Consider the following 22,183-nt stretch of genomic DNA (forward strand, 5'->3'; position numbering starts at 1 on the left):
TGTGGATGAAGGTTGATGAACTGCTACGTGGTATTTTATAGGTTGAAGTGAGTACTGAGTTTTGTATTCTTTTTAGTTTCTGTAATTGTTTTTGTTATGTTTATCCAGGCAGGATATGCAAATTCTATTATAGGTCTGATGTATGTTTTGTAGATTTTTATTATATTATCAGGTGATGTTCCTTGATTTTTACCTGAAAGACTTCTTGCATAATTTGCTCTTTTCCAGATTCTTATCAGGATATTGTTTGTATGCTGCCCGTGTTCTCACGCTCGAACTTTGAAAAGACAACTGAATTTGTGCAAAACTGGCGGTAATTTCGACTTTGAGCATGATTTAACTGAAAAAGTAGGCGCCTAAAATATTAGTATTAGTTATAAAACATATTAACACTCATATATGGTATTTAAATGTTCAGTTTTAAATATAGATTTATATTTTTTCAAGCTAAAGTTTATTTTTACTCACATCATTATCTCTCTTCCACAATATTCCTCCACCCTCAGTAGCCATCTTTCCTTTACACACTAATTTGTAAAAGCATGGGCCACATCTATCAATTATTTACATTTTTATTTAAAAAAAAATGTATATATGTGTGTGTGTGTGTATATAAGACAAGGGTATTAGCGGTTTAGTTATTTTATTTTGTATGACAACTTACGTGTTTTCTGATGAAAGTTTTCGCTTTCAGTACATTTCAGTATTGTGTAACAATAAAAAAGATTGCGTTTAAATGTTTTTAAACGTTGATTCATGATTTTTTTTTTTTAATTTCGCGCAAAGCTACTCGATGGCTATTTGCGCTAGCCGTCCCTAATTTAGCAGTGTCAAACTAAAGGAAAGGCAGCTAGTCATAACTGCCCATCGTCAACTCTTGGGCTACTCTTTTACCAAAGAATAGTGAGATTGACCATCATATTATTACGCCCCCACGGTTGAAATACGCTTGGATTACAAGTCGAGTGCCTTAACCACCTGGCCATGCCGAACCTAATAAATGATACAGGTAAGTCAATATTTAGGAAATTTGCTATACGTTGATGCCGTAAAATTGTTTAATCATTTTCCATGCTGTAATGTGTAGCTGTTTTTTGTTGTTGTTGTTTTTGTTACAGGTAGAGTCCCATGTTTCACAGTTCATCTAAACTGTTCCACGCAAGGAGAGCGGTAAGTCTACGGATTTACAACGATAAAATCAAGAGCTAGATTCCTCTCGGCGGACACAGCAGATAGCTAGGTGTGGTTTTGCTATAAGAAAAACACATACACTCAACTAAATAATGACAAGTTCACCTTTTTTATGTTCTTAACATGGGAATATGTTTATTTAGTTTTCTTTTACTGTTCTTGTGAAGTTATGAATAAAATAAGGATAGTTGTTTTTTTTTTATCATCGTTGTCTTCTTCGTTAAGAAAGATTTAACGTATAAATTAAGCTAAACATGATGACGGTCAATCCCACTATTCGTTGGTAAAGAGTAGCCCAAGAGTTGGCGGTGGGTGGTGATGACTAGCTGCCTTCCCTCTAGTCTTACACTGCTCGACCTTGAGTAGCTTTGTGCGAAATTCCAAAACAAACAAACAAACAAACAAACAATGTTGGGACGTTGTTGTTTTTAAAATACTAAGTTATACAATTTTGTTAGGAAAATATTTGGTTTATTTATTTGTTGAATTATTGTTGTTTTGAATTAAGCACAAAGCTACACAATGGGCTATCTGTGCTCTGCCCACCATTGGTATCGAAACCCGGATTTTAGCGTTGTAAGTCCGCAGATATACTGTTGAACCATTGGGGGCATTTGTTAAATTTCGTCCAAAGCTACTCGTGATCTATCTGTACAAGTTGTCCTTAATTTATAAATGATATCACAGACGAAAGATAGCGAGTAAACTTCACCTATCGTCAACTACTGGATCAATATTCTCCTATGAATGGTAGTATTGACCTCATATTTTATCATTTCCGCGGCTTAAAGTGCGAGTCTGCTTAATAATGGGGTACAAACTCGACACTCGCAGACTGGGAGTCGAGTGCCCAAGATACCACTATCTTCTTGCAGTTCCCCACTAGTACAGCGGTAAGTCTACGGATTTACAATGCTAAAATCATGAGTTCAATTCCCTTCTATGGACTCAGCAGATGGCTCGATGGGGCTTTTCTATAAGAAAACGCACGCACATCTTCTTGTAATACTTTATATTCTAAAATGATCATTTATTTTGTATTTGTGCAGTTTTCACACAAAACGGGTTCAAGAAAGTCGTTAATTTTATTTATTTCGAGCTGCTGTTGTTCTTTTGTGATTAGTGAGTGGATAATATCAGTTCGTTCTTGTGAAGGCCCGGCATGGCCAAATGGTTAAGGCACTCGACTCGTAATCTGAGGGTAGCGGGTTCGACTTCCCGTCACATCAAGCATGCTCGCTCTTTCAGTCGTGGGGGCGTTATACTGCAACGGTCAATTACACTGTTCGTCGGTAAAAGAGTAGCCCAAGAGTTGGCGGTGGATGGTGATGACTAGTTGCCTTTCCTCTAGTTTTACACCGCAAAATTAGGGATGGCTAGCGCAGATAGCCCTCGTGTAGCTTTGCGCAAAATTCAAACAAACAAACAAACAAACGTTCTGGTGAATGGTTGTTACCGTGTTTGAGTAAGGACGATAACTACGATATCTTTCAACGTCGTAGTTCTTGTTATATCTGAAAGTTGTGGCCTCACCAACTTTGGAGTGAGAACGACCTGCCACTAATTTATAGTTAGTTACTCTAAATGCATACAAAGTTTCTTTACATGGAATGTTTTATTTGATTTAAAAGCAGTGTAATACAGGATCGTGAAGGAAATGTAGCTTAAAAAATCCGGTAAGACAGACAGCGTGTGTGTTTTCTCAAAGAGCAGAGCCACTTGGAACTATCTTCGGAGTCCACAGAGGGTAGTCGAGCCGCTGATTTTAGCACTGTAAATCTGTAGACTTACTGCTGTACCAGCGGGTGACAAGAGAGATAGCATGCCATTCTATAAAAATAATTATGTCCTGTATGTTTATATTTCATTTTTTTGTGGTAATAAACTCCTATCATATTTTACTTCAGACATAATCTCGTTATTCCATTCAACACTCACAATCGGCATCTCTATCGAATATCATGTAAGTAAATGCACCTATTCTACTCTTTGTAGGTTAACTTAGTTGAACTTAACTATACCATAATGGTTAGTTTTGTCGGATGAATACATATACGTGATTTTAGTAATTTATTTCTATGTAAGAATTTTACTGACTTGTGGTTAAATAATAAGGTATTATAAAAATAAATATATAAATAAAAACTTCTGCATCGCAAAAGTGCCCGGATCCAAATAGTTTTACAACTCTCTCCGACAGCAAATTTTACTCTCTTTTTTTTTTTTTTTTTTGAGACCGTTGGAATAATTAACTTCGAAGTCTTCAGTACTACTCTTAAAGAAAAAATAGAACTCTTGAATTTTATTCATAAGCAAGTGTCTTCTTAAAAGTCTGATTTCCGTTGACTTCAGTTAAAATTTCACCCTCTTAATTTGTAATAAACATGATTCTTCTGATTAATTAATCAGTTAAACTGATTAATTCTATATGGTTCGTTTTTCATAATCTAGTATGTTCTCTGTTAAAATCTATTATTGTCAAATGAAAATTTTATTACGTAGTTTTTGTTTTATTTAAGGGTTGCGACATCTGTTTAGTGTGTAAATCTTTCAGTGAAATTGACCAACAGGTATATATTACTTGTGCACTATCGTAAGAATGTAATATTAGAGATATGATCTCTTTATTAGCTTTCTTTCTATCGCTCTAAATCCACCAGTTCTGCAAGTGAATATGATGGTGATACTCCTTAAATTTTAACCTGTAGTGTAATATTAATTAATTTATCTTAAAAATTAAACATCTTTATAAGTTGTATGAAGAGTATAATGTTAACTAAGCATGCATATTTTATTATTTTATTGTATTAGAATAAATGCTACAGTAACTCCTCGAATGAAGACAAACTACTTTGTTTCTGGACGATACGACACTTGAAATGGCATCTTTATGACGGAACAAATTAAGATCCACTTCCACGAAGACAAACGTCAGGGCGTGAGAGCATTTTAAAATTTGAAAATCTATTCACCATAAAGGCTCAACTGATACCCTTGTCGTTTCATGGATGACTTCACGCTTACTTTTATCATAAATGAATGCATGGTCTGTCATGACATAGTTTTTTTCATCATAGTAACCATCACGGAACATTATCGTTGTCGTTCCTTTCAATGGCTAATATAAGTTAAAGTAAAACCACATGTATTCTTTCCAGCACCAAAATTTGTGTGTGAACATACAAGATGTTACACTAAATATCATGTCTAAAGCTCAAATAGTTACTAGCTCCAAAGCTTTTGAAAGTAACTTGCGTGGAATAGCCATGCGCCTGGAGTGGTTTTCATAGAAATAAGCTTCCTTGTGTATATTGGAAATCTGATGGTTTTATTTGTCTTCAAGAGCTTCTGGACCTTAAATATGAAATTAAATAAACGAAACAAAGTATGATTGGCAAAGTTATTATACAAGTAGTTTATGGACTCCTCTTTGTTGATGTAATGCTTCATGCAATAATTGGGCCTAATATATTTCAAGAATCAAGAAGAATAAAAAAAATGAATATCAGGCATGGAAAGAAAATTGAGGTGTAGAATTAACCCTTTGATTACATACTTGTAATTAGCACCTGACAAACGCCTGCCTGTGCTCTGATGACGGTAATACAGTGACTAAACGTTTGAAGTGTGCGTGCAATAAAACCATCGTAAAGTATTTCGTTATATGTGGTTGATGTGTTAAATACAATTCTTGTCGTCATTTCTCTAAGAGAATCAGACAAGAAAGTATCTAATCTTTACATTGTTAAATCAGTCTTTGGGAATAATTAAAATTAGAAGTGTTCTGGAACAATCCTGTTTTCTAATTTCGATGAATATAAAATAAATTTAGAAAACTTAACATTAAACTGTTTGATAGTGCATATCAAGGATATTATATTAAAGTGTGTTTATTAAATAAAAGTATTTTTTATGTTGTCGTTTTTTAAATTCAAGTAAGACATAAAATAAAACTACAAGCAAAGTAGAACTTTGCACTTTTTTGTAACTATAATAAGCTCAGAAAGTTTATTTACATTTTACTAGATATGGTATAGGGAACTTCTTGTTGTTTACTCTTGAACTGAAAAACTTATAATGCTTACCAGAACAAGGTAAAATAATTTATAAATTGTTTTGTTCATTTTAGTGAATGCATCTGTTAGAAATTAATGGTAAATTGTGCTTTATATATGAAGTAACATCGTTTATTGAAGCTTCAGTTTATGCTTATTAAATGTGTTTCTGTCAAATTTATGTTACGGTTTGGTTTGAATCAAACGCTTTGATTATTTTGTAAGCAATATTCTTTAATGCTATGATTTGTTACTTAGTTAGAAGAAGCTAAAACTCGTAATGATGTTATTAAGATCGAAAGATTTCATGATAGAGGCTGAGAAAGTTCGAAAGATCCAACATTAAGCCTCATTGCAGATTAGAGGTTGATTATAAATATGATGTTCGGACATGGTAAAAAAGATAGTTGTTTCTAGCCATTAGAGTGAATTGGCCAATATTTTTTCGATGATGTTCTTGGATCTGTGTTTTTGTGTCACACTTGTCTTTTTTCATGTTAATGTAGTACAACTATCGTAGTTGTAAACGTGGCCTTCAACTTACTGAAGTATTTAAGCTTATAGATACGTTAAAGAAGGAAGTGAACATGAAAATGCAAAGAAAGGAATCCGACAGCGAAAGAACAAAATTACAAAATTTAGCTGGAAGCTTTGTAAATTTATGTTACATGTTTTCAGCTCAATATTTTAAGTGAACAAACATAAAAAATCAGATTGTGTTTACTTGAACTAATATTTTTATTACAATGGAACTCGATTGTTTAAAAATCAAAACAGTGTTAACTGATATCATTGTTATTACTTGAGATCTGGCTCTGTAGCAGCCTTTGCATCATTTGAATGATTACGGCAGATTCTTTCTTAGCTAAGTAATTTTTGCATGACCTGGATGAGTGTTTAAAGTCACTATTTTCTTAGTAATAGAATACGTTACCATTGGTACGAAAACCACTGGGTATACCATGACGGATCATTATGTGATGGTACTTGCGCTTGTCCATTATTTGATCAACTTTGTCAGCATCTCCTGTTACGTCAGCAGAAAAACACCCTCAAACCATGTCTCATGGTAAGTGCTATGCATTGAGATGAGTATCTTTCACCTTTCTTCTGTTAGGTGTACAACCTATGTTTTGAACTAAATATTACAAACGTTTTTAAGGGTTTTTAACTGCTACATGACCAAATACTCCATTCTCATTGAGTCTTCTTGATACTGTAGATATGGTTACTTTTCTGTTATTTGATATATGTTCGTCTATTTCATGTTTGAGATTAGTGAAAATCTTCCCTCTGACCTGAAGGATGCATAAACAAATATATTTAACATCGGTATAATTGAGAGTAGGTGTTCTGCTTTTCCTTTCCTATTTTCAACTTTACACATCTCATTCTCTTGATCTATGGTGTACTTGATAGTGTTTGAGAAGCATTTCAAGTCAGCAGCAATATGTCAGACAGTCCAACCAGCATCTGATAAAGCTTTCACGTGAGCTCTCTGCTCTACTGGCAATGTTCTACGCTTTCTGGAAAGTGTAATAATGTTGTGTAAGTACACATTATCGTGTTCAAGCTCGTACAGTGTTGATTTAAAGTGTCGTGCACGCAATATAAGGGAAAGCCATTCAAATCAATTGCATTGTTACTGTTATTCTCACTGTCACCAGATATTTTACGTACACTGCTCAATTCAACTCTTTCTGTGTGTGATTTGGATGAACCTGATTGAATTCTTTCATAGCAAGCTTTCTCTACTGAATTTAATGAAGTACTTCTGTTTGAAGTTGTTTCATCTGAGAAAGAAAAAAATGTTGTCCAATGAGAATGTGTTGTTAGGTCGTATCTGAAAGTATATATATATATATATATACAGTATCATTCTGCGGTATACTTATAAGTGGAATTCTCAATTTCCATTACAGTGGGCTGTTAGTAAATACAGGAGATGAATTCTCACATCTCCACATAGTACCACGGAAATTGGGCACTTTTGTTTCTTCATACAGATTATATAAAAAAAATACTACAACTGATCCCTGTATTCAACATAAAATAGAATGAAAAGCAACTCATCAAAGTCATAAAAACGATTAGATGCCAAAATATCTGCAATAAATGTTTATGTATTTATTTATAACTATAACTACTGACATTCGATTGAGAATTCGATTGATACTCTGAATATGCAGTTCCGTTTTCTTTTTCTGGGATTCATGATTGCAAGTTTTAAGAATTTTTCCATGTTTCACTTATCCAAAAACAATTTTTTACTAGCTATAGGATTTATTTATACTGTTAAACTTTTCTGAAAATAGATCTAGATTATGGACCCCTAAAAAGGGATAGTGAAGAAGTAGGAAGATACTTCTGAATTCTCTACAATTATAAATAAAAATGTTCATTTGTTGTCATCTTACCACAAGTTAAAAATTTTTCCCTGGAAAAGCCGTATACATATATTATGTTTTAGAAGCGTGCCACCTTGGCTTGTTTGAAAACCATTTTAATTTAGAAGTAGTTTCTTTGTCTTAACTTTAGAACAGAGACACCCTGAAGTAATTGCTATGTTCATCGTGGAAAATCGAGCCCCAAAATTTAGCATTGCAAGTCTGTAAAGGTACCATTGCCATACTGAAGGACGATTTATAAATATATTTGGTTTGCATAGTTGAAAACCTTTTCCAGACTGTGTTTTTATTACTGAATGGTTAATATTTATAATGTTCCTCAACAGTATAGTTGTTACGTGTCAGTTTTGTGTACTTTTATAACAATTTTGTAACTTTTAATTACTTTACGAAAAATGAAAATAAAACACAATTACTGTAACTGGTTTCTACTCAGCAAGTGAGTGATTGTTTGAGGGGAATTAAGCGCAAACCAACAGAATGGGCTATCTGTGCTTAGCCTACATGCGTATCGAGACCCGCATACCATCGTTGGGAATCAACAAACATGCCGTTGTATGTTGCTACTGGGGAGATTTGAAAGGCAAATCCCTATTGGTCATTTAATACCACCTTATCATCATCATTAAGCTTGTTTTTCATACACAAAATAGCCCTACACTAATTTTCTGTAAATCAAATAAATGGAAAATGTGTTTGTTTTTGAATTTTGTGCAAAGTTACTCGAGGACTATTTGCGCTAGCCGTCCCTAATTTAGCAGTGTAAGACTAGAGGGAAGGCAGCTTGTCATCATCCCCCCCACCGACAACTCTTGGGCTACTCTTTTTACCAACGAATAGTGGGATTGAACATCACATTATGACGATCCACGGCTGAAAGGGCGAGCATGTTTGGTGGAACAGGGATTCGAACCCACAACCCTCGGAATACGAGTCGAGTGCTTTAACGATCTGCTCATGCAGGGCAGCAATACAGAAGCAAAGTTTCAAGTTTGCTCAGGAAAGTCACACAGATAAATTTGTGCTAGTACTCGCTAAAGATTTAACTGAATATTCGAAAAAAAAAATTTCAAATCCTTTCAGTCTGTTGGTTACTCTAGATCCAACTTATCACGAAATCTTGAAAGCAATTGAAAATTCCCTAAAATATTAACTGATACACCTTATCTCTCTAAGCTCTATATCAAACGAGTATTATTTGGTTTTCTCTATAGAATTGCTACTACAACTCAATGAATACATGGAGCAGTTATAATAAAAAATACATAAAAATCTAGCTATCAAATATTTGCCGATAATTTTGGAAGTTAAGTTACAATGTTCGATCGTATGTTGATCTGTCAACAAATCAATATTCCTAACCATACAGTAACTGAACAGCTACAATTCAGCATCCTGTAGATACGATGCCATGAGTCAACATCTGATAGCTCAAAAAGTTAAGATCGACAGTATTTTGAGTGCGTAATTCAGTTGATGTACCTAAGTATGTATCTATATATAATAAAAATATAAATGTCAATTTATTATAATAATGTATTATCATATCCTTTAAAACCTACTTGATTTCAGTGTTGGTAACATTGATAGTTCTCAAAGGAAACCTACATGCTTTATCAGATGCTATTTATACGATGGTATATGATTGTTGTCTGACTTCATAAATGCATCATCAAGATTCTTGATCAATCACTGTTATACTTAACTTATGATGAGATTGTTAACTCAATCCCTACGTGAAGGCACCAGTTGTGTTTGAGAAGCTACATGTTCATTCGTGGATGTTATTGGTTACAATACTAATTACATGGTTGGTCAACATCATATCTATGTCTACTAAAGCGTTGATTGTCTATTCGAGTTGATAGCTTAATATTCCAAAGTCCATATCTACAAACTACCACTGATATACCACCAGAACTAAAGGACTTGAGTGTCCTGAGATATGTATCTTATTTTGGCGACAGGAAACAGTGATTTTGTGAATTACGTTATCCAAGCAGATGATGGCCTTGCATTATATTGCATAGATAGCATTCCACGGAACACAGCATAGACGTTCATCAAAATCATTATTTTTATAGCATGTCTTCAAACCATTATGGTTAGTATGAGATAGTATGAGATAACTAAGAATCCTCTTACACGAAAATCTGCCATCCTTTATTTCCTGTGGTCTGCCTTCAGTTGTTGACTAAATCTACACAAACCTGTTGATCTACATGTATATGCCTGCAAATCTATAGACCTAGACGTCTGTGTTGTAATTTCATGATTAACATCTGACATTCTCCAAAATTTATACCTGTTTGGCTATACCAACTTGATAAAAATTATTAGCACTGCTTGTAAAGGCTTGTATCATACAATTCGCAATACTTAGATTACGGAAAGCACCAAATGTTTACAAGCTAGAGATTTGTGTATTATAATTGTAACAAGCTATACTGCATATACAAGTTGTACTAACACGATCTCGAAATATCAGAAAAAAGAAGTGTCCCCCTACTTCCCTAATATATATGCAAGAACTGATATAAATTGACAACTTTACATAAACCATTCTTAAAGCCAGATGGTCGAAAGCTAGAGGACTTTATCTCATTCTCGAGATATCAAAGAAATTTTTTTTTCTATCGTCCTTCTCTACAAAGATACAAGTCATTCCACTTCTTCGTGGCTTCGACATTGTTTATAACCTTTCAATGGTATACCATATAATTTTTAAAAACTTTCCTAACTTATTAAATATTCTTGGCCTATGTTATGTAATACGCTTTACCAATACACGTGAAATCATTTCACATCTTTACCAAAACAAGTCTTCAGCTATTCCAAAGGTAACCTAGCACAATGAGTTTCCCCAGTATACGAGAACTGATATAACCTGACAAACAATTCTTCAACTGTCTCCATCTTTTCTCAATATGTTATAACTGATATGACATGGCACTATTACCGAACCCAATCTTCAATTGTCTCCATGCTTCCCCAATATATATATAAGAACCGATACAACTTGACAATTTTACTTAAACTATTCTTCAACACTTTGAAATCTTGCATGATAGACTCCCCTTTGTGTTTGATAAGTTGTATAACATACTATTATCTTCAGCATTTGAAACTCTTCTGTTGTAACAACAACATGTTAATAGTTCTGGTATAAAGTAGCAACATCCATCGTTCAACTGCTCATTTGCTAGTGTAATAAACTCCAAAATAAACATGTTTTGACTTAACTTAAAATTTTATAAAACAGTACACCTTGGCATAAATATGTATCACTGCTTCATTCAAGTATTTCGGTTTCTTCTCCCACGCAGGATTCTCCTTTTCTGTTTTTAGAATAAAAATACAACCAGAAGAAAGCTATACAATGAGCTATCTGTACTCTGCTTACGCTGTTTACGAAACCTGGTTTTTAGCATTGTAAGGCCGTAGACATGCTGCTGTGCGACTGGGGGATTGAAAAGTATAGCCTCATTTCAAATCATATGACGTGACATATGTGAATAACAAAGTTATAACACAATTTACATGTAATGGACTTACACGTGAAGCATTAGATGCAGATGCTTACAAGATTTTGTGAAAGTCAATAATTTCTAGCACTAGCCAGTTCGAGTCAACTGTTCGCGAGAAAGTCACTTAAGGTTGTTTTTTTTTTATACAGAACTATTTCATGGATATGACATATATTACCAAACCTGTGGCACGACTTTTCGAAACACTTTAGTTCGTCAGACTGTTCAAGATATTTCAATTCTTCCAACTACTCGAGACACTTCAACTCATCTATTGTTATTAAACTGTTGAACATCGAGTGGAATATAGATCCTGATGCTCACATTAATTGCTCTTCAGAGATTTAATCTGCAAGTTTGCCAATGAAAGTTCAGGCCTACCGGACACTATTATCTGTGTATGTGGGAAGATCTGTAATGTTATACTTCAGTTACTGCAGCCCATAAGCTGCTAACCACAAAATGTCATTCAAAATATCAATTTCAATGCCTTGAGTATTGATACTGAAAGACAGAGAAAAAAAAGAATAGAATGACTGGAAGGGTTAAAGCCCCTTTATCTCCTTTATTCTGCGTCGGAGTGAAATAGTCTTGGATCTCTGGCAACTTTAAAAAATGTATTAGACATGACTGGGTTTTCTCAGCTAAAAATATTAATAGATGCATTTTAAGTTATGTAGATTCGCTTTAGGCAGTTCGGACCAGATCCACCACCAATTTTTAAAAAAATCCACGGTTGTCTTGAATTATTATGACATTGCGGACGATACTGAGTGAATGGAGTTCTATAGAAAAGGAACACATGTCTTTCAGCAGAATAATGTACCATACCATACTAAAACCTAGTTTTCTAATGTTTCTGGACCATATAACACCTAAAATTTTATACCTAGCTTAGAACTCCGTCTCGAATTCAACTAAGCTATCCTGAGATGTTTTTCAAGAGCTTTCTCGATATCTGGAGATTTTAACGAAAGAAATTCGAGTTTATTTTCATAGAAGTGTACAAAGTTTTAGTAACAGGATCCAGGATGTAATTTACGCTAAAGGTGAATGTACTTATTATTAAAATGAGCACTCAGCTGTGAAATACGGTACATTGTTTACTGAAATATGAACTGCCCCAAATCTTTGGTAATATAGTGTATATACATTGAATAAAATGATAATATATGTATTTTTTACTTTTCTGATATACCAGACTTGACATTGAAACACCACAGATGACACAGTTATGAATTAGAGAAACGTTTGAACAATATTTCGAGATGTAGTTATGTATAGGACTTGCATCTACGAGAGATAAATTTCACTGTTTAGTTATTTCACTTATTTTGTCTTACAGTTATTATACCGAAAAATATAGTAAAATTTGTATTTAGAAAACAAAATCGTAACTTAAAAATTCATAGGATATAATGCTGAAAAATAAAAATATAATCTGTAGTTAAGAGAAGTGTAAATATTTAATTTGTAAAGATATATTTAGGAAAAAATTTGACTTCCTTTTCGGAAAGAATAAGCGTTTGAACTTTATTTTAACATTGTTTACGTTTAAGAAACTTAACGGAAGATGGCAGCAACATTCCTTTCGCTAATTTATTAGTTTATACCTTTGTGATACTGATAAAAATACAAATTACATCTACCCTTATTGTTAGAGTAGTCAAAGGTCTTGATTTTCAACTCTAGAAAGAAAATTTCTGCTCTAGACAGTCTCTAGTCTTGTGTTATAGCTGAAACACAAAGTAAACAAGAGTGAGTTCAATTTCTATGATCTTAAATTCTAAACTGCACTTACGTAGATATAGTTTTGTTTTGTTTAGCCTTATTTTTCAAGGGATGAACAGAAATGCCTGTGTGTGTGAGCAACAAAGAATTGTTGCTCAATAGTAAATAAGTGGGTGTATTATTTCCTAATTATATTACAGTTAATCTTCGTACAGCTGGCTGGATAAACTAATTTTTAAATACTAGTCACGAAATAGTACTTTTTATTAAAAAAAAGAAACCTTGGCAATTATAAGTGAGAAACAATGTTAAAATCAAACTGTGTATAAACATGTTTTATTTTAATAACACTTCATTGTCTGTAGCTCTGTTTATGGCATATTAACGGCTAATATACGATTATTTTATGAAAGAAAAAAAGGCATATTTAAAAGTAATCATTTGAAAGAAACTGCAGTTTTTTTAGAAACTGGATAAAATTTTCGGCTTCTAGATTTGTAGGTCTTGTTTAACCATTTAAACATCTAAGCTGTTACAGAAAGTAGGTAAAGTGATTTCTGAGTTTTATAATAAAGCCCATTTAAAACACATTAGCTTGGCTATTAGGTTAGTGTATCTTCAAACTAGGCCTATTTTGAGCGAAGATAAGGTAAGATAAAGTATGCCAATACGTATATTTTTGTGGTTTTTGAGTTAGGACATCCTCTGAAGTTGACGTCGCTAGAAAACCAACTAACTGCTAACAGCAATTTCTGTATTCTATATATTGTTAACGCAATAGGTATTATGGCCTAATATTAGGCGCACGACAACAACAAAAGGTTTAACATATAGATAGAGGGCACTGTTTAAAAATAGAAAACGTTAGGAAGATAAGTTTAGATAATATTGTGGATTTCTTTATGTTATTTGGTTTTATTATTTTTATATTTAGAAATTATAATTCAAAAACAAGCAAATAAACTAGGTTTAGTAAGATTAGGAACTAAAATAGTAGATACGAGCTTTTAGTTTAGATATTAGTAGTGTTACTTGTAGAATAGCATTAGATTAATACTTTTAACGATTCTTTAGACTTATTTATAATTCAACTTGCCTTTAGATAGCAAGACAAGTTAAATACATTGTTTTGTATTATAAATACGGTCTAAAACCAATTAATTGTCAAACTTAGGCTTAACTGTTAACAACAGGGTACTGATGTTTAATCATAGTATCGAGTGTTTATTGTAATTCTACAAATAATAATGGTGAATACTAGTTCGGGGGCTAAACGTTTTCAGTTTGTTAGATGCAATAGGTGCAACGATTGAGTTTTATCTGGAAACTCTGGACTGCTATTCACTTTTAAGGAAGCTAGTAGTGAGGATGTTCATTTTATATGTAGAGTTTGCAGGGTGGAAGAAAAGTTGGAGGCTATCCTAACTAAAGCTGAGAAAATAGATAAAGAGAAGTACAAACTGTGGGAAATGACAGCAGAACTTTAAGAGGAGCTTCAAGTATTACTTGCAAAGGAGGCATCAGCTAATATTAACAATTACATCCAGGAAGTTAGATATGCTAATATTAGTGTTAAAAGTAATGAATTTAATTGTAAAAACCCTTTCTGTTGAGCAACTGATTTCAACCCCTGGCTAATGTAGATGAGGAAGGGAAAGCAAAAGGAATATAGAAGGATATAGATTATGAACTTAAAAAAAGGTTATAGTTATAGACGATTCCTTGATACGACGTACGTTTAGAATAGTCTGTTTGGTAAATGGGGAGAGAAAGTTAGATTATGCTACCTTGGGGCACAAGTGGAAGACATAACTGACAGAGCAAGAAATGCAGTTATTGTTGTGCACGTAGAGGTTAACAATATAAGGAAGAGTAAGTCAGAAGAGCTAATTAATAAGCAAATGGGTTGATAAAGTATTTAAATAAATTAATTATGTCAGCGATATTGCCAGAAATAAATTGTGGAGATGAAAATTTTAGTAGGTCACTGGGGCGAAGTGTTAAGCTGAAAGTAACACTATAAGGATGAACAGGTTAGGTAGTTGGAATTGTGGGATCAATTAGTTCAGTGGGAAGAGGGAATTTTTTGGAATAATTAGTTTACATTTATGTAGGAAAGGGTCAGGCGTGTTTGAAATGCTATTAATACAGCTGTAATAGAAGTTTTAAACTTGGACTAAATAGTGGTAAGGGCAAAGATAAAATAAATAAAAAACTGAGATCTAGAAGAAAGTTTAGCACAGGAAATTAGTATAAAAGTAGTTATAAGAATATAGGCTTAAGTGCTACTATTGTAATGCTAGAAGTATGAAAATAGAATAGATGACTTTAAAGCACTGGTAGGAATAGAATATTTTGATATAATAGAAATAACAGAGCAAAGGTTAAATGTAGATGATTTTTATTATAGAAATGTCTTTTAAATATATAGTTAAAGGTTAGTAGTAAAGATAGGGAAAGAAATGGGTCTATTTGTAAAGTGTGAGTTACATCCTGTTGAAGTTGAGAATGTTAAGTATAAAAGCAAAAAGACTAAATTAATGTGAGTTCATGTTAGTTAATATCAAGAGAAAAAGCTCTTAGTAGAAATATGTTTCAGATGAAATTTTACAGTGAGCTTAAGATTTCAGCTAGTAATGAAATTATAATTATGGGTGATTTTAATTTATTTCAAACATATTGACTGGGAAATGTTAGAATCAATCTATAACAAAGGTGGATTTATTCACCAATTGGTCGAGAAACCGACTAGAAATAATACTATTTTAGATTTATTGTTAATTTCTAATATAGAAGAGGGTGGAAACTGGGAAACCTAGGTACAAGTGAAAGTTCTGTATCAGGTTTGATGTTATGCTGCATATTTAAATCAGGAATAATGATATTTTGATTCCAAATTTTAAAAAAAGCAAATTTTCTGTTGTGAATTGGGTAGCTGATGCTGAGCAAATGTGGAATATTATTAAAGAAAGAAATTCAATATTCAAAACAAATATATTCCTTACGGAAAGCAAAGAGTAAGCTATAAGTAAAAACCTAGGATGGCTCACAAAAGTATAAGAACTGAAATTAAAGAAAAGCATCAAAATTTTAAGAAGTTTAAATTGACTTGTATTACAAAAGATCAAGAAAGTTGGCCAAACATGAAATTAAGATATCCAAGATGATGTATGAAAAATTTGGCACAAAACATAAAAATTAACAGAAAGGAATTTTTTAAAAGTACATCAGGAGTAAACAAAATGTTAGGATGGGGATACGACTCTTGATGAACGACAGAAGGAGGCCTGTATCCGATTATAATGAAACGGATAGGTTATAAACTTCTGTTTTTTCTTCAGTTTTTACCAATGAAGGCTAAAACAGCATTCCTCATCTTGAACAGTTGGTTAATGAAAACAGTGTTGAACAAGACAATTGCATAAATTCTGAGCTTGTTAAAATAAAATTGGGAAGTTTAAAGAATGATAAGACTCCTGGGCCAGATAATATTTTTCCGAGGTTTTTAAAGGAGGCCAAGGACTGAATATGCGAACCATTTGCTTCACTTTTTTGAATAGTCCTTGAATAGTAGACAAGTACCAACAGATTGGAAATAAGCTAATATCACTCCTATCTTTGAGGAAGGTAATAAAAGTTGTCCCAGTAATTTTTGGCCTGTCAGTCTTACGTCAGTTGAGGGAAAAGATTTGGAAAGTTTAATAAAAGGTGCTTTGTAAAGTCATTTAACAAACTTTGGGATTTTATCGGAGAGTCAACAAGTGAAAATCATGCCTTACAAATCTTTTGACGTGCGTTGAAAATGTTACTGCATATGTAGGTGAGGGTAACTGTAGATTTTGTGTATGTGGATTTTCAGAAAACATTTAACAAGGTGCCTCATAAAAGACTTGTAAAGAAATTTATCTCTGTAGGTGTGGAGGATAAGTTAATTAATTGGATAGAAGAGTAGATGATTAAAGGAAAGCAGAGAGTTGTTACAAATGACATTTAATCAAACTGGATTAATGTTGCAAGTGGGGTACCTCAAGACTCAATCTCGAGACCTTTGCCCTTTTTGATTTACATCAGTGACCTAGATAAATGAATATTCAGTAAATTACTTAAATATGTAGATGTTATTAAGGCCTTTGGAGTTGTTGGCTATGAAGAAGATGCTGATGCCCTATAAAACGATTTAGATCAATTAGTGAGTTAGCACCAGTATAAGAGGGGTTTTAATTACGATACATGCAAGATATTGCATGTGGGTTATCTGAATTGTAAGTATAATTTGGATGGAAAAATCTTAACAGTGTCGTGAAAGAAAAGTATTTTGGTTTGATGGTTGATCAGTCTCTTCAGCCATCCAAACAGTGTGCTGTTGCTAGGGGTAGGGCAAATATGATTTTAGGTTGCATTTACAGAAATATTGAATACAAGTCTATAAAAGGTTATAATTTCATTGTATAGGTCATTGGTTAGGCCATTTGGTGCAATGTGTTCAATCTTGGGCTTCTTTAGGAAATACATTGAATTGCTGGAAAGGTTGTCAAATGAGGAGAGATTAAAATATTCTTTGCTAGATTGTTTAGGCAGAGTATTCGTGATAAAACTATGTAGAATGGACGGCAACTGCCTGTTGTGGAGACAAGTGTAGAGGACGACGTTCCGAAAGTCTTCCGCCTTTCGTCTTCGAAACGTCGTCCTCTACACTTGTGTCTCCACAACAGGCAGTTGCCGTCCATTCTACAAAGTTTCATCAGAGATTAAGATGCTTAAATCGTTTTCTCTTGAAAGAAAAGAAAAGTTACAGGGAATCTGATTGAAGTATTTAAGATTGTAAAAGGAATTGACATTGTTGATGAATTAATATTTTTTATACTAATCAGCGAGAACTGTAGAACTAGAGGATACAAATAAAGATTTAGTCAAGCTAGAAGCCGTCGTTAGCTAAGACAGTTTTATTCTTCAAATAGGGTCGTTGACTTTGGAATTGGCTATCTTCAGATATTGTGGAGGCAGTAAAGTGGAATAAGTTTAAAAAATGCTTGATAAAAATGAATGATAAATGATGGCTTTAATTTTTCTTTTAAATTTAATAGTTCTAGTTAGGCTTGGAGGATGGGAGAGCCGAGATGGACCAGCAGGGCCCTTGTTGTTTCAAAACATTATGTTATATTATATTTTAGTATTATATATTAATAATTGTTATTTTCTTGAACTACCATGCATATTATTCAGAAAAACTGACGAAACAGCGAGCTAGTCTTCATTCTCAAGTGGGTCAAACGAACACATCATCAACGGAATAAGACTGATATGTTTAGCACAAGTTTAACATTAAGTTCATTATTGTTGTTCTAAAACTGACGTTCTTAATAACTATTTGTCATAGAATAAATTACGTAACATGAATTCGCTGTCACGCATAAATATTTACAATTAATAGCTAGTGAAAGTTAAATATTTTCAGATGTAGTTGAAACTAAATTACAACTGGTAAAGATGCCCGATGACGCCATATGCTAGTGTTTGTTTGTTTGTTTTTGGAATTTCGCACAAAGCTACTCGAGGGCTATCTGTGCTAGCCGTCCCTAATTTTGCAGTGTAAGACTAGAGGGAAGGCAGCTAGTCATCACCCCCCACCGCCAATTCTTGGGCTACTCTTTTACCAACGAAGAGTGGGATTGACCGTAACATTATACGCCCCCACGGCTGGGAGAGCGAGCATGTTTATCGCGACGCGGGCGCGAACCCGAAACCCTCGGATTACGAGTCGCACGCCTTACGCGCTTGGCCATGCCAGGCCTACATATGCTAGTGACCACTTCTCTTTCGAGCCTTTTTGTACTTATCTTGATTTTGAACCAAGAAATAAATGTTCCATGACCTTGTACAAATTTTAAGATGAGAATTTAAAAAGTTACGTGTAAGTTCTTACAACCTTTTAAACATTAAATCGTTGAATCTACATATACCATTATTTTTGTCACGATATCTGGTGGATGAGTGAACTTTGTAATTAGATAACATTTTGTCACAATAATGAATATTTTCTATTTAATTTCCTTTTTTGTAAACTTTTAAAAAACAGTTATAATAAATAACTAAATGATAGGCTTTAATTTTGTTGTAGATAAAGAGATCTAAGATATAAAAAGACAAACATGGAAACACGAATATTATCCGCTCTCTTTTCTATGGCACGTAATTGAACTTGTTTAGACATGTACGAAGGAATATTTACAATTAGAATAAGAAACAATATTTCATTCTTCAGCTCGAATATACGAGTTTAAAACGACATTAAATGTTGACTGTATAAAGTACTAAAATGTAACATCATTTTCGGATTCAACATTGAGTTAAATAATGGATTCATGGTTATGATTGACTGTTTAACATTGAGTTAGATGAAGGATCTGTGGGTATGAATGACTGTTTAACAACGAGTTAAATAATGGATCCATGGTTATGAATGACTGTTTAACATTGAGTTAGATAAAGGATCCATGGTATGAATGTCTGTTTAACATTGAGTTAAATAAAGGATCCGTGGTTATGAATGTCTGTTTAACATTGAGTTAGATAAAGGATCCGTGGTATGCATGACTGTTTAACATTGAGTTAGATGAAGGATCCGTGGTATGCATGACTGTTCAAACCAGAATTAGATGAAGTTTTCGTGGGTATGAATAATGATTTACCTAATTTAAATATACTGGATTGTTAGCTGGATTTGCTTGTTATTTACAAAATGAATTATTAGTGAAATAATAAAGACAACTTTTGGTTGTTTCATGATATTTTTCATGTGGAATGTAGCCTGGCATGGCTGGTGGTTAGGGCACTCAACTCGCAATCTGAGTCACGGCACCGGATAATATCACTCTTTCAGCTTTGTTGGCATTATAAAGTTACGATAAATCGCACTATATGTTGGTAAAGAATAAATTAAGAATTGGGGGTATGTGCTAATTACCGATTGTCTTTCCTAAGATTGGGAATTTAAAATCAAGGGATGAGGCAGATGGCTTCAGTAGATTTGCCACATAATAAACCGAGAATAAAATACATGAATCCCAGATAATAAGTATTAACTGCTACGTCGTGTGGACACTTTGGTTCAGTGAATACGTGACATTCATCTTAATGTAATTCACCTAGATCAGTGGTTCTTAACCTGGGTTCAATCGAACCCCAGGGGTTCGGTGAGTCAGTCTCAGGGGTTCGGCGGAGGTCAAGACACACACACTGTGTGTGTGTCTGTTCCGTTCACCCCACTCGTATGATTTGTGACGTCATGCTCCACTTGGCCATCATTAGCTGCGGTTGATCACGCCACATCACTTGGCCTTAATATCGTGCTGCAGGGAACTTCGTGCGCTTATCAGTCGACTTGTGACTGTAATAATAGTGCGTCATTTGTGATTTTTTTTCTAATCTTTCAATCCCTTCATACTAACTATGTAGAGCAAAAATAGAAAGTGGTCGGACGAATACATACAATATAGATTCACGTATAAAGGAACATGATGGGAGTCAGCTTCCTGAATGCATGATTTGCAATGCCAAGTTGAGCAATTCTAGTCTAGCACCGGCAAAACTAAGAAAACACTCCCTGAAGCTACGTGGAGCTGGGAAATACAAGAACAGAACGCTTGCTGAATTCAAGGTAAAGAGAGCCAGGTTCGATGAAAAGGCTACTTTGCTTGTTCTCGGCTTTGTACCCACCGACAAACCGATTCTCACAGCATCGTACGCAGTTGCGGACTTGATCGCAAAGCAGGGCAAACTACACACCATTGGTGAAGCACTCGTAAAACCAGCTGCATTGAAGATGGCGAATATCATGCTGGGAAAAGCTAATGAAAATAAGTTATCCCAAATTTCTCTTTCAAATGACACCATCAGCAGCAGAATAGATGGCATGAGCGATGACATCTTGGCTCAAGTAGTTGCAGATATGATTTCAAGCCCAGAAAATTTCAGCCTTCAACTCGACGAGACCACCGACGTTTCAAGTCTAAGCCAGCTTGTTGTATTCATGCGCTGTGTGAAGAACGACGAGATAAAAGAAGATTTTTTATTTTGTAAGCATCTTACAACAACAACTAAGGCAGCCAACGTGAAGAAACTTATGGATGACTTCTTCAGAGAAAACGATCTTTCGTGAGATATGGTTTCTGCTGTTTGTTCGGACGGAGCTCCAGTCATGCTGAGACGAAACTATGGTTTTGGTGCGCTGGTTAAAGCCGATGCACCACACATCATTGTAACGCACTGTGTTCTGCACAGGCATGCGTTGGTAACAAAATCCTTGCCTTCAAAACTGGCAGAAGTATTAAAATTATAGTGGAATGTGTGAACTTTGTGTGAAATAGTGCCCTGAAGCACCGCATCTTCAAATAGCTGGGTAATGAAATGGGCTCTAAATTGGTACTTTTGTATCATTCTAATGTTCAGTGGTTATCCCGGGGAAAGGTGCTGAATCGTGTTTTTGCCATGCGTGTGGAATTAGTCCTGTTTTTGTAATAGCACCAACATTATCATGCAGATTGCTTCGAAAAATCTGAGTTCATTCTCATTTTGGCGTACATGGCCGATATCTTCAATGCTCTCAATCAACAGATGCAGGGCGGTGGAGTCAACATCATCGAAGCAGAAGAAAACCTGAAGGCTTTTCAAAAAAAGCTACCGTTATGGAAACGACGAACAGAGAATGATAACTTCGCAAACTTTCCCCTGCTGGACGACTGTGTAAGTGAGATCGAAGATATGTCTGAAATCGGAGACATTTCTGTACCCGGGGAACTGAAACAAGCAATTGCCATGCACTTAGATGAGCTCGTAAATCTCTCGACGGATACTTCCCCACCAGAGAACCATATACAGCATGGGTAAGACAGCCGTTCACGTTTAATGTTGCGACAGCAGATGTCAATGATGAATACCTCGACGAAATCATTGAACTTCAGCAGAGCCAAGTTCAACAGTAACTTTTCAGAACAACAACGCTCTCAACGTTTTGGTGTCACCAAATCGTAGCGTACCCCCTTATTGCTAAGAAAGCCCTTGAGATACTCATACTGTTTGTTACAACGTATCTTTGCGAGCAATCCTTTTCGAGGATGGTAGACATAAAAACGAAGAAAAGGAACAGACTTTGTTGCGAAAATGATATGAGAGTGGCACTTGCCAAGGTGAAGCCGCGCATTTCTGAACTTGTCTCTAAAAGGCAACAGCAAAAGTCACATTGATTTGCAGTAAATATTCATTGAGTTATGTT

The 22,183-nt window shown here is 34.3% G+C and overlaps 2 protein-coding genes and 1 long non-coding RNA gene across 8 annotated transcripts in view; 2 read left to right on the plus strand and 1 right to left on the minus strand.

Annotated features, from left to right (window-relative positions):
- LOC143232049 (survival motor neuron protein-like) overlaps positions 1-587 on the minus strand; it is a 44,253-nt gene extending 43,666 nt beyond the window's left edge. For 4 of the 5 annotated variants that reach the window (XR_013017354.1, XM_076467064.1, XM_076467065.1 and 1 more), the window contains exon 1: positions 469-514. Coding sequence is in view for 3 of the 5 variants with exons in the window: in XM_076467064.1 (XP_076323179.1) it covers positions 469-513 (45 nt within the window). In the remaining 2 variants the exon portion in view is untranslated. Of the gene's footprint in view, positions 1-468 lie in introns of all 5 variants that reach the window. The other variant, XR_013017355.1, reaches the window with a different exon arrangement.
- Positions 588-788: 201 nt separating this feature from the next.
- LOC143232050 (uncharacterized) lies at positions 789-8,056 on the plus strand. Its single transcript, XR_013017356.1, has 3 exons — positions 789-1,009; positions 3,099-3,154; positions 4,003-8,056. It is a non-coding gene; the product is annotated as an uncharacterized LOC143232050 (long non-coding RNA).
- A 4,781-nt stretch (positions 8,057-12,837) lies between these two features.
- Positions 12,838-22,183, plus strand: part of LOC143232052 (hepatocyte growth factor receptor-like) — a 125,886-nt gene continuing 116,540 nt past the window's right edge. For both annotated transcript variants that reach the window (XM_076467072.1, XM_076467074.1), the window contains exon 1: positions 12,838-12,939. The gene's annotated coding sequence lies outside the window, so the exon portion shown is untranslated. The remainder of the gene's footprint in view (positions 12,940-22,183) is intronic.

This window comes from Tachypleus tridentatus, chromosome 11 (genome assembly GCF_004210375.1).
Source record: "Tachypleus tridentatus isolate NWPU-2018 chromosome 11, ASM421037v1, whole genome shotgun sequence".
NCBI classification, from domain to species: Eukaryota; Metazoa; Arthropoda; class Merostomata; order Xiphosura; family Limulidae; genus Tachypleus; species Tachypleus tridentatus.